Here is a 13,662-nt window from a genome sequence, read left to right as displayed (position 1 = left end):
CTTTAGCATTTGAAAGAGGTCTTTTGCAGCACATTTGCCCAATGTAATGTGTCATCTGATGTCTTGACTGCTGCTTCCATTGGTGTTGATTGTAGAAGCAAATAATATGAAGTCTTTGACAACTTCAATCTTTTCTCCATTTATTGTGATGCTGCTTATTGGTCCAGTTGTAAGGATTTTTGTTTTATTTATATTGAGGTGTAATCCATACTGCAGACTGTAGTCTTCAGTCTTCATCAGTAAGTGTTTCAAATCATCCTCACTTTCAGCAAGCAAAGTTGTGTCCTCTGCATATTGTAGGTTGTTAATGACCCTTCCTCCAATCCTGATGCCATGTTCTTCTTCATATAGTCCTGCTTCTTGGGTGATTTGCTCAGAATACAGATTGAAAAGTATGGTGAAAGGATACAACACTGACACACTCTCTTCCTTATTTTAAGCCATGTTTGAACAACAGCCTCCAGGTCTATATAGAGGTTCCTCATTAGTACAGTTAAGTGTTCTAGAATTCCCATTCTTCTCAATGTTATCCATAATTTATTATGATCCACACAATTGAATGCTTTTGCATAGTTAATAAAACACAAGTAAACATCTTTCTGGTATTCTTTCTACATCCTCTTCTGAATCCAACTTACATTTCTGGAAGTTCTCTGTCAATACACTGCTACAACCATTTTTGAATTATCTTTGGTAAGATTTTACTTGCATGTGATAGTAATGATATTGTTCAATAATTTCCACATTCTGTGGGTTTCCCTTTCTTTGGAATGGGTACAAATATGATCTCTTCCAGTCAGCCAGGTAGCTATCTTCCAAATCTCTTGGCATAGCTGAGTGAGTGCCTTCAGTGTGACATCCATTTGTTGAACCATCTCATTGGGTAGTCTGTCAGTTCCTGGAGCCTTGCTTTTTGCCAATTCTTTCAGTGCAGCTTCGACTTCTTCAGTATCGTTGGTTCTTGATCACATGCCACCTCCTGAAATGGATGAACATTGACCAATTCTTTTTGGTGCAGTAACTCTGTGTATTCCTTCCATCTTCTTTTGCTGTTTCCTGCATCATTCAATATATTGTCCATAGAATCTTTCAATATTGCAACTCAAGGCTTGAATTTTTTTTCAGTTCTTTCAGCTTAAGAAATGCTGAGTGTGTTCTTCCCTTTTGTTTTTCTAAGTCCAGGTCTTTACACATTTCATTATAATAATTGACTTTGTCTTCTTGAGCTTCCCTTTAAAATTTTTTGTTCAGCTCTTTTATCTTGTCATTTATTCCATGTGCTTTAGCTACTCTCCATTCAGGGGCAAGTTTCGGAGTCTCTTCTGACATCCATTTTGGTCTTTTCTTTCTTTCCTGTCTTTATAATGACCTTTTGCTTTCTTTATGGATGATATTCTGGATGTCATCCCACAATTAATCTGATTTTCTGTCATTGGTGTTCAATGCATCAAATCTATCCCTTAGATGGTCTCTAAATTCAGGAGGGATATAATCAAAGTCATATTTTGGCTCTTGTGGACTTCTTTTGTCTTCAGCTTCAACTTGAACTTGCATATGAGCAGTTGATGGCCTCTTCCACAATTAGCTCCTGCCCTTGTTTTGACTGAAGATATTGAACTTCTGCATTGCCTCTTGCCATAGATGTAGTCGACCCAATTCCTGTGTACTCCATCTGGTGAAGTTCACATGTATAGTTGCTGTTTGTGTTGTTGTAAAAAGGTATTTGCAATGAATAAGTTGTTGGTCTAGCAAAATTCTATCATGAGATCTCCATTGTTTCTATCACCAAGGCTGTATTTTCTGACTGGTGATTCTTGTTTCCAACTTTTGCATTGCATTCACCAGTGATAATTAACACATCTTGATTACATGTTTGGTCAATTTCAGACTGCAGAAGTTGGTAAAAATCTTCAACTTCCTCATCTTTGGCTTTTGTGGTTGGTACGTAAATTGGAATAATGCTAGTATTAATTGGTCTTCCGTGTAGGCAGATGGATATTATCCTATCACTGACAGCATCATACTTGTACTGGATCATGAAACATTCTTTGTGATGATGAATGTCATGCCATTCCTCTTCAATTTGTCATTACCGACATAGTAGATCATATGGTTGTCTGATTCAAAATGGCCAAAACCAGTCCATTTCAGCTCACTAATGCCTAGGATATCAATCTTTATGCATTCCATTTCATTTTTGACAACTTCTAATTTTTCTAAATTTATACTTCATGCATTCCATGTTCCAATTATTAATGGATATTTGCAGCTGTTTCTTCTCATTTTGAGTCATGCCACATCAACAAATGGAGGTTCTGAAAGCTTTACTCTATCACATCATTAACGTCAGCTCTGAGGAGGCAGCTCTTCCCCAGTTGTATTGGAGTGCCCTCTGACCTGAGGGGCTCAACTTCTGGCACTATATCTGACAGTGTTTTAGGGCTATTCATAAAGTTTTCCAGTAATATATCAGACACTGTTTCACTCCTGTTCATAAGGTTTTCACTGACCAATTCTCTGAGAAGTGGATGGCCCCTTCCTTCTTTTGAGTCTCTCTTCTGGAAGCTTCGCTGAAACCTGTCCACCATGAGTAACCCTGCTGACATTTGAAACACCAGTAGCATAGCCTCCAGTCTCACAGCACAAACAAGCCGCCACAGTACAACAAACTGACAGACAAGTTTGTCTCCCTTAGCTCTTCCAAACTGCCGCCAGGTCGCTTCCTGGTCTCCCTCAGCTGTTCCAAGCAGTATGTATTAAATACTACGTATGTGCCAGGCACTTGTTTCAATTACATGTATCAGTTTTTTGAATCCTCACAGCAAGCTTAGGAGATAGTTACTATTAACAACATCATTTGGCACATGAAAACACTGAGGCCCAGGGAGCTATAGTAAATTGTTCAAGATCAGCAGTAAGTGAAGCTGGATTTGAGCCTAGAATTCTTGCCGTAGAATGCATATTCCTAACCTATAGCACCCTCTAATGAATTTGAGTTTGTGCTAGGAGTTTTCCTATCTCTCTGCTGATAACTAAGTTATTCCAAATGTAAATATACCATTCAGCAGGGATTTCTTCAGAAATATATCCCTCACACAAATGTTTACTCTCATTACATTACTGTTGTTGTTAGGTGTCATTGAGTCAGTTCCAACTCATGGCAACCCCGTGAATGAAACATTGCCCAGTCCTGCAGTCATCAACTGTGTCAGTCCATCTCATTGAGGGTCATCTTCTTTTTTACTGGCCCTCTACTCCAAGAGGGATGTCCTTAAAGAACATGGAACAAAGTCTTGCCATCCTCACTTCAGAGGAGTTTCTGGCTATACTTCTTCCAAGACAGATATGTTTGTTCTTCTGGCAGTTCATGTATATTGAATATTCTTCACCAACACCAATATCATGTTGGCCAAAAAATTACAACTTTAACAATGTATTTATCCATGTGGGCCCATTAACAATCTAATATTAAGACAAAAAGAGAGAAATAATGTTCAGAGACACAACTGGAAAAATAATTTCTTCTAAGAGTAATCAAGAATTTGTAGGTTTTCAAAAAGACCCACTCAATCATAGTTAGGCAGTCTTGCTACAAGTTAGTAATCATTTTCTAATTAAAACAAGACATGTACTAAAAACAAGACAAGGTTCTATTCCAAGTACAATTTGTTTGTTTTGTTTTGTTTTGCTTTGCCTTACCAAAGACAAAGCAGGGGGGTTTAAAATTATACATACATTCAATGCATTTAAAGCTGTATGTTAATTATATATACAAGAATGCATACTACTTAAAGTAAATTAACTCTCCAATTGAAAGAAATGTTACTTTTATAGACAAACATTGTTATCTTGACTTAATTAAGGACAAAAAAGGAATATTCAAGGCACTTCTTCAATCTCTTTTCTCAATATAGGATTATATACTTTAAGCTCTGCCAAGTAAAACTCAAAACCAAAGGACTCTTGCAGCCTGAAGTATATACTTCAGTCTCTATTATGATGCAATTCTTGTCAAAGAAATTTTTCTTGTTCCTACAAATTCATACTTGTTCCATTCAGAATTTTGTTTGTTGAATACAAGTACTAAAAACTTAGTTATGATTAGAGCTATGATTTTGGTATCTAGAAGAGTAGATATCATTATATCTTACTGAATTACAGTTCAGAAGAAAAGTATTTATGGGAGGAAGAGCTAATTATTTCAGTGATAAGTCAGGGAAAATCAGTAGTTGAAATGAAGAATATAATTATCTAGAAGACACTATAGTTTACTTTTGAAAAATGACCTGAAATGTGGATGTTTTGGGTTCACTGCTGAAGTTTGTTAAAAATAAAAATAAATCTAGCCATATTCCACTGACCAGTTAGACTTTCCTCGTCATTTTTGACAAAGAAGCAAACGTTACCAATAAAAGTGGTATCAGGCATACTCATGAAAGCAACTTCAGGATTACCGTCTCTTGTACATGATGTAAAACTTCTATGAGCTTATCTCATGTTACAGCACAGCACCTCCTAGGGCTGATGTTCACACTAATGTTCGTAAATTCCCATGGAAAGATTAAACTACATTCTCCAGCTGAGAAAGAGAAAAAGAGTATCATATATCTGTTTAAGGAATTCCATGAATAAAACAGCTAAAGCATAAAGGTTCTGCTCTACAACTCAAGGATTTAAACTTAGATGCCAAATTTCTTTTTTTAAATTTCATTAACAAATATACGTATATACTTATCAGTAAAGGGAGAGAGAAAGACAGGAAGAGAGCTTTCTTGCTAAACATTGTAATCAAGTTGACTAACAGATATTCCCTTTCCATTATCCTTCCAGGTATCTTTAGTCCCTGCTTTTCTTTTCTAACTAATAAGTATCTTTTCCTACTAATAAGAAACTAGGAGTATGGGAATTATATGTTGCTTGTCTTGCTGACATAGAAGTTTCTCAAACAGAAGAATACTTAACTTGCATTAACATTGCATCAGTTGCATCACAACTCATTTCCAAAGTGGTTCTTTGAAAACATTCATTTTACTCACATTCTCATGAAACATACCTACGTTATTTAGAAAAATTTAAAAAATAAGCTCTCTAAAAATAAGTGTGATGAAACCCATAAGCTTGTCTTTCATAAAACAAACCCTTGGTAGATGAGGCCTAAAAAATATCCCTTCTCTCTCATGACATTGGCTGCTGTAACTCTGTGCCTTTTCGTATTGCTAGTGGGCTGGTGAGGAGCTCTGGTAGCATAGTGGCTAAGGCACTTGACTGCTCACCAGATGGCTGGCGGTTCAAACCCATCAGCCACTCCTCGGAAGGAAGGTTGGGCAATCCTACTTCCGTAGTGATACTGCCTCGGAAACCCAAGGAGGGGTCGCTATGAGTCAGGGCTGACTTGACGGCACATAACAACAACAACAACAGTGGCCTGGTGAGAGGAAGCTTTATGCACATGAAATGCAGCGTGTCACTAGACTCTTCACTCCTTTCAGGAAGTTAGATTACACAAGCCCACTCAAAAGGGTATATAATTCCTTGTCTTGATTCTTGAATGCTTTTACAATCCCACTGCAATGTCAATCACGTGACATAGGGCCAGTAGAACATTGTTCCCTGTGGTTAAATTGTGGCCCAGGAGTATAGTTGAATGAGAAAAAAAAAATCCTTTTACAGAAATTATTTTATATACTTTCCACTCCATTTTTTTGTATCTTTAGAGGTTCATTTGAAGATTCTACAACCAGATTTTATACAGCTTGTGTGGTAGAAGCTTTTGCCTATCTGCATTCCAAAGGAATCATTTACAGGGACCTCAAGCCAGAAAACCTCATCCTTGATCATCGAGGTTATGCCAAACTGGTTAGTGCTTTTTTACAAATGGTTTCTGCCCTCAAGTTTTAAAATGTGAGTTTATAGAGCTGTGTTCATTTTGTTAATATTAAAATTTTGTTTTTCTTTTTCAATATGAGATATTTTCTTAAAAGCAGGTTTTAGTGTTACTAATGTCAACTAATTATATTTTCGAATTATGCAAAAGTTATAATTGAAGTTGATTATGTTTGAATTAATAATACGCAGCCAAAGCATGCTTGAATAGACTCATACTTGCTGACATGTATTCATAGACCTAAAAGAACTTCTTAGAAGGACTCTTCCCAGTCAGGGTTCTGCCATCCAAAGGGAATAAGTATTTATATTATGGAAAACCATCAATCATTTTAATATGTTTACCTTAACAATATTTCTAACTGGGAAAAATGGACTTTGCAGGCAATGTTATCCACACTTTGTTAATAATAATCATAATAGATCAGTCACTCTAAAGGGTTACTATGGAAAGGAAATTCTCTTATTTGAAAAAAAAAAAAAGCACAAGCTTTTATGGGAGTTGGATCTGTCAGTATGTGATTTTGTTTTCTAACATGGATTTTTATTTATCATATGTTTTCAGAAAATAAACTCAATTACAGTTAATTGTTTGTATTCAAAGTGAAATTGTTTTAGAGAAAAAAAAAAATAGATTTTCTGTATTTGAGTCTCCTCCTTAAAAGGCTTCTAGAAACTAAAGGGTGTACTTTCATTTTATCTCTGTTTATGTCTACCAAGGAACAGCCTTTCCCCCATAGTTTTGTTACTCAGCTCCTTCAGCAGTAACATGGCTTCTCAGATAATTAATACTGAATGAGTTGTTAACTTCATGAAGTCAACAGATACCATGTTTATTCTAGGAAAGATTAAGCAAACCCATCTCATCTTTTAAAATTTTTGAGTGAAAAAGAAATTCTTTGTTTCTGCCCTACCTCTGTTAGCATAAAAGAAGGAAAAATGATATGAATTTCGTCTTATACGCAAGTTGTAATTTCTCCCATTTAAATTGAGTTTGATCAGAGAAGCTTTGTTTAATATAGATGATTCCTTATCCAAAATAAGATTATAATAATTTACATCTGATTTTATTTTTTAAATTATCATCAATGTACTCTAGCAAAGTAGCTTATTGCTTTTAAGCTTGATCCTAAGTTGCTTGAAATATTTTGTTTTTCTTTCTTTGTAAGGTTGATTTTGGCTTTGCAAAGAAAATAGGATTTGGAAAAAAAACATGGACTTTTTGTGGAACTCCAGAGTATGTAGCCCCAGAGATCATCCTGAACAAAGGTCATGACATTTCAGCTGACTATTGGTCCCTGGGAATCCTAATGTATGAACTTCTGACTGGCAGGTATGGACATTGATAGGGAACTGCTGGTAACAGTTAACCAGCAAACAACCACACATTTCTGCCTTTGTCACTCTGATTAGACCATCTTAAAGTGCATTTTACCACATCTCAGAGATGACTTTAATTTGCTATACAAATGACAAGGAATTCATAAAGCAAATCCTAAAATGGGCCAGATGAAGGTAACCAACTCAACATCAACTCTGAGTATCATTACTCATTACAATTCTTTATATATCTATGAATTGTGGAATGATCCAGTGTTTTTCTTTGAGATCATGGAGCCTAGCCATTTAGTCAGTAATAAAGCAAGGGAGATGAAAACCTTATACATATCTAGGATCAACTCCCTATAGAAGTAAGAGCACCTGTTAGGCAACTGCTGTGGCTAAATGAAATGTAGATACTTTGTAGCAATTGTGTGTAATCACATTATAACCCATAACAACCAAAAAAGGGACTAGGGTTACCATGCAATATGAGGCAGACTATAAGCTTAATAACTTAGCAATACAAAAAGAGAAACTAATATACCCCCATGACATGAGTGAAGCAATCATCATGACCTACAGAGTTCAGAAGAAGTTTCTCTGAACTAAAACCCCAACGGAGGGTTTTAGGGAAAATGAGACTGCAGTTGAGCCTTAAGGGAAGATGAGGATTTAGAAGTAGAGAGCAAGTGAAAGGGTATTGCAGGCAGAGAAGCATGACTTAAACAGAGGGCAGTAGTGGGCATAGACATGGTGAAGGTTCATGTAAGAAAATAATAAGGTATTAGCAATAGCCATATTTTGAGAATTGCAGTTGCTGCATTTGAGTGTTTAGACTCCATCCAGAGAGGGAATCATTGAGCATTTCTTGCCAAAAGAATGGCATGTGCCATTCAAGGAAAAATAAGCTGGCAATAATGTGTAGGGTGAAATCAAAGAGAATCGGGGAAGCTAATTTGAAGGTCATTGCAATAATTCTTGTAGGAAGTTGAGAGTCTGGAATAGGATAGGGGTAATGGAGAGAAAGGGACAATTGTGAATACATTGTGAAGCAATGAATTTCTTAAGAGGTCTTAGTAAGCAGCTATGGTAAAAACGAGAATGATTTAGGACATTTAGCGTCAGGGTTCTTTGTGAGGACACAGGAAGTATATGAGCACGTAGAAGAGTGTCTGTCCAGTAGTGAGCATAGATATTGTTGTTAAGTGCCATCGAGTTGATTTCAACTCACAGCGACGTCATGTGACAGAGCAGAACTACTGTATAGAATTTTCTTGGCTGTACTCTTTGGCAAGCAGATCTGCAGGTCTTTCTCCCATGGAACAGGTGGGTGGGTTCAAACTGCCAACCTTTTGGTTACCACCAAAGCACTTAACTGTATACACCACCAGGGATCCTTGATAAATGCTAGCTAAGCCCTGGTTACACTATGGTCAAGCACTCGGCTGCTAACCTAAAGGTTGGCAGTTTGAACCCACTTGGCTGCTCCACAGGAGAAAGACCTGGCAATCTGATCCAATAAAGATTATAACCTAGAAAACCTATGGGGCAGTTCTACTCTGACACATGGGGTTATGCTGAGTCAAGGTTAACTTGAGGGTACTAACAAGGACTTGCCCATGCCTAATGAAAACAACAAGGGTCCCTGGTAGCACAATGGTAAAAGTACTTGGCTGCTAACCAAGAGGTTGGCAGTTTGAACCCACCAGCCACTCTGTAGGAGGAAGAGGTGGCCATCTGCTTCTGTAAATATTACAGCCTTGGAAACCCTATGGGGTAGTTCTTTGTCCTATAAGATGGCTCTGAGTAGGACTTGACTTGACATCAGTGGTTTGGTTTTTTGCTTTTATTGACCACACAAATATTCTTAGAGTAGATGCATTTTGTTAAAAAAAAGTTTTTTAAAAAGAAAGCTCCATATTCAAAGTTTTCTTCTTGTTGTTATTTTGCCATTGAGTCAGACCCGTCCTTGGGTTTCCAAAGCAGTATCACTACAGAAGTAGACTGCCCAACCTTCCTTCCGAGGAGTTGCTGGTAGGTTTGAACCACCAGCTTTCTGGTTAGCAGTCAAGTGCCTTAGGCACTATGCTACCAGAGCTCCTAAAGTTTACTTAGTCTTTTTAAAATTAACTTTAGAGAGCTCTTTGAAGAATTAATATTGTTTGTGAAGAAACACATATTTGAAGTTCAGCAGTCCTTCAGTTTTACTTCTCTGGTAACTTCTAGTTAAATTATTAAATACTTTTTTGTTTTTTGGGTATTTTTTTATTATTTTTAAAAGCTGTATAATCCTATATATCTCCATCTACATGTATGACATGTTAAACAAATGTTGGCTATTGTTATTTGGAGGTGTTGTATAATTTTTACTCTCTTTGAAGTACTTTCATATGTTCTATGTATTATATGAATATCTCATGCTGAAGATGGTTAATATTTTAAAAACCACTAGTCAATCTTTAATAATTGATTTTTGTTTTCTTTCTAAGATAAACTGATGAATATAAAAGCAAAAATGTTATTAGAAAAACATTAACTTGATAAATACTTCTAAGATGTAGTTCTTTCTCATTTTTACAGTAAAAGTCAAAACTGACAAATGAACCAGAGAAAGAAAGTATTCAACCATAACGTCACATAAAGATTTTTTTTTTTTTTTAATTTTAAAAGAATACTAAATCAAAGGAATTGCACATTCACATATTTGGAAAAGTGGGTTAAAACAGACAATTACTAGTTAGTGACATATTAAATAGGTGAAAAGTACTTATCACAGGAAATAGGGATAAAAACTCAAGATATTGCCATAGCCCTTATTGTGTTGTTGTTATGTGTCGTCGACTTGGAGCCGACTCATAGCGACCCCTCCTTGGGTTTCCGAGGCAGTATCACTACGGAGGTAGATTGCCCAACCTTCCTTCTGAGGAGTGGCTGGTGGGTTTGAACCGCCAGCCTTCTGGTTAGCAGACAAGTGCCTTTAGGCACTACGGTGTCAGAGCTCCCTCCATAGCCCTTAGCACAAGCAAATCTACTACTCCTTGTTTCAAGCAACTCAGTGTTTTTAGTGTGCTAGGTAAAAGAAGATAGTTTGAACTGCTGTTATGTATAAATATACAAGCATTATGAACTTCTAGTGTATATCCATGTACTATATATGAAGGACAAAAAAAGAAAATCTGTATAATTTCTTCCACCAAAAGAAATGAACCCTGTATTAGGGAAATAATTTCTAAATAAATTATTTGCTTCAGTACACCATAATCCCTGAACTGTGAGAAATCTGACTATAGTCATCTCTGTATTCCCTGGCCTTGGCACGAGTACATACTCTACGGATGGATAGGTAGAAACATCAACAAATCTGACACGGGCATTTCACCTTTTCTAATAGATAATCTAGCCTTGCTTTAGATTACCTGCTCAAGATTGATGGACAGGGAGAGAAGTATAGGAAAAGCACTAGTATACAGAATCATTCATTCACCAAACATTTATTCACCTCCTACTATATGCTGGGCACTCTCCTAAACCAAACCTGTTGTTGCTGAGTCTCTCCATTGGGTTTTCTTGGCTGAAATCTTCAAGGAAGCAGATCACCAGGCCTTTTTTTCTGTAGTGCCATTGGGCGGGCTCAAACCTCCAACCTTGATGTTAGCAGTTGAGTGTAGATCCTTTGTGCCGCCAGGGATTCTACTATTGTTGTGTGCCATCTAGTCGATTACAGCACATGGAGATCCTACAGCACAGAGTAGAACTGCCTTGTAGGGTTTCCTAAGCTATAGTCTCAATGGAAGCTGAGCATCAGGTCTTTTCTCCCATGGAGCCACTGCAGTGTCCCATCTGCCAACTTTTCAGTCAGCCACTAAGCACTTTAACCATTGCACCACTAGGGCTCCTCAGGAACTCTGTTAGACTCCAGGAATGCCAGTGGAGAATAAAACTTACTCTAGAAGGGAAAACAGATATTAAACAAATAATCACACAAATGAAGATACCATTGCAAAGTGGCATGCAGGGTGCTATTAGAAAAGAGTGGGACAGAGTACTCTAAAATTAAGTTTAAATTTGTGGATTAGATTAGATTATTAGATGATGCCTGCTTGATGTAGGTTATAGGACCAGTTATACCAGGCTGATGAGAGTGGTCCTTTCTGAGGAAGCAATATAATACTTAAGCTTGGACTTGATAAACGGTGTATTGGTCCGATAAAGCATGGAGAAAAAGAATATTCTGGGAGCCATAGACAACACCCTGTGGTGGGAAAATGCTTGATTTTTTAGAGGAACAGACATACATTGTGACTGGATCCAGTGAGTGAGGGTGGTAATGGCATGAAATGGGGTCATAACACTGATGTCCTTGTAGCCCATCCTAAGGATTTTTTACTTCATCTCAAGCATAATCAGTAAGTGAATAAGTGTGAGAAAGTAGTGGAGAACCAGAGTGAAAGTAGCATCTTGAATGACGAGGACAGCAAGGAGACAAGACGGTAGGCAGCGGCACCAAAGAGAAATGGCAGGCACAGCAGACAAACTGGACCCATTTCGTGGTTGTGCTCAGAAGGGATTCCATGCTGTTTTGCTATTAATGCAGTTTTCTTCTGTGTATCACTAGTAATGTATACCCCCAAATAGGAATTGATGTCATTTGTGGAGTTTATAACAATTAAATTTAATTAGAAAATCAAAATAAAATCTCTTTTCCTATCTTTGATTCTTGCAGCCCACCTTTCTCAGGCCCAGATCCTATGAAAACCTACAATATCATATTGAGGGGGATTGATATGATAGAATTTCCAAAGAAGATTGCCAAAAATGCTGCTAATTTAATTAAAAAACTATGCAGGTAAGAATTCCACCCACATTATTTTTGAAATGAACATAATATAAAAGAAAAATAAAGTAAATTCCTTATCAATTATTATTTTCTTTTTAGGGATAATCCATCAGAGAGATTAGGGAATTTGAAAAATGGAGTGAAAGACATTCAAAAGCACAAGTAAGTATTCTGTCTGTTTAACTTTAGGTTTGAAAGTTAAGAATCATTTCCTCAGGGTGTTGTTTTTGAAAGCATAAGTCAGTGGCTGTATGACCGATGCAATTAGCTTATTATTGTTTTTAGACGTTAAGGAGCTTATTGTAACGTATAATGACCCCATAGGACAGAGTAGAACTGTGATACATATAGAATTTTCCAGGCTATAATCTTTAAAGGAGCTCTGGTGGTCTAGTGGGTAAGGCAGTTGACCACTAACAAGAAGGTTGACAGTTCAACCCACCAGCTGCTCTGTGGGAGGAAGAGGCAATCTACTTCTGCTTTTCAGCTTTGGGAAACTGGAGGCTACTATGAGTTGGAATCTTTGCAGGAGCAGATTTCTAGGTCTTTTCTCCTGTGAAGTGTCTGGGTGGGTTCAAACTGTTAACCTTTATGTCTGCAGCCAAGCACTTAACCATTGTGCCACTGGGAACATCCAAATATAGAATGTAGGCAAGTTAGCATTTTACAAAAGGGCATTCCTAGTTTTATTTGTGGAACTTGATTTTGAGACATCTGACCCTGTAGCCGCTCCTCGGAAGGAAGGTTGGGCAATCCTACTTCTGTAGTGATAACTACCTTTGAAACCCAAGGAGGGGTCGCTATGAGTTGGGGCCGACTCAACAGCACATAACAACAACAACAACAAAACCCTGTAGCAGTCACTGAATTCACTAAATCCAACTCCCAATTTGCACTAACTAGCATTTCATCTTCTCTAGTTTCAGTGGCGACTAACAATAATAACAGCATAAAGAGGAATTTTTTTTTTTCTGGAATTCTATCCTCCATCAGAATATTAAAAGCATAATCTTCTATCATATTATGCCTCATTTCCTAGACTAAAGCCAAAATATTTTTTTAACCATTTCCTAATTTAGATAATGTAACAAGAAAATAAAAATTACAAACTTTGTAAACAATAATTGCATCTTAAATATCAGAACTTACTTAACTGTAGAACTATTCTGAAGCTAAACTAAGGTGAAATTGGTTTTTCTCTCATTGTGTGTGTGTAACATTCACAGGAAATACACATTCCATCAAAGGAACCTATTACTCCTAAGAATATCTAAAAGGTAGAAAGGCTTGCTAAGAATATAGTGTACACCTTTCAAATAAAAAAAAAGAACTGAAAAACTTAGTATTATTTAGGCCTCATTTTCACAGTAAAGCTGGATGTGAAATATCTCCATTTTATTTAAAAATACAAAAAAAAGAGAAATATCCTATGTGATAAGATATGTAATACCAATATAGAGATCTGAAAAGATTGAGATTGCAAACTGACTCAGTGACAAAGAAAGATTATTTTTCTTTCCTGCTTTGCATGCCCTGATTCTAGCTCATTAATATAAAATATACAAATGTATAGATCCAAGGATATTGTGACAGTTAGTAAATTAAAAGATAGTTTAGGA

At 36.7% G+C, this 13,662-nt stretch overlaps 1 protein-coding gene across 1 annotated transcript in view; it reads left to right on the top strand.

Moving 5' to 3' along the window:
• PRKG1 (protein kinase cGMP-dependent 1) overlaps window positions 1-13,662 on the top strand; it is a 1,628,352-nt gene that overhangs the window by 1,611,740 nt on the left and 2,950 nt on the right. Inside the window, exons 13-16 of the mRNA XM_007944042.1 lie at window positions 5,715-5,856; window positions 7,053-7,216; window positions 11,930-12,052; window positions 12,143-12,205. Coding sequence (XP_007942233.1) covers window positions 5,715-5,856; window positions 7,053-7,216; window positions 11,930-12,052; window positions 12,143-12,205 — 492 coding nt within the window. The remainder of the gene's footprint in view (window positions 1-5,714; window positions 5,857-7,052; window positions 7,217-11,929; window positions 12,053-12,142; window positions 12,206-13,662) is intronic.

This window comes from Orycteropus afer, unplaced genomic scaffold (genome assembly GCF_000298275.1).
Source record: "Orycteropus afer afer isolate SDZICR_OR568_19922 unplaced genomic scaffold, OryAfe1.0 scaffold00118, whole genome shotgun sequence".
Lineage (NCBI taxonomy): Eukaryota > Metazoa > Chordata > Mammalia > Tubulidentata > Orycteropodidae > Orycteropus > Orycteropus afer.
This window is presented reverse-complemented; position numbering and strand designations above follow the sequence as displayed.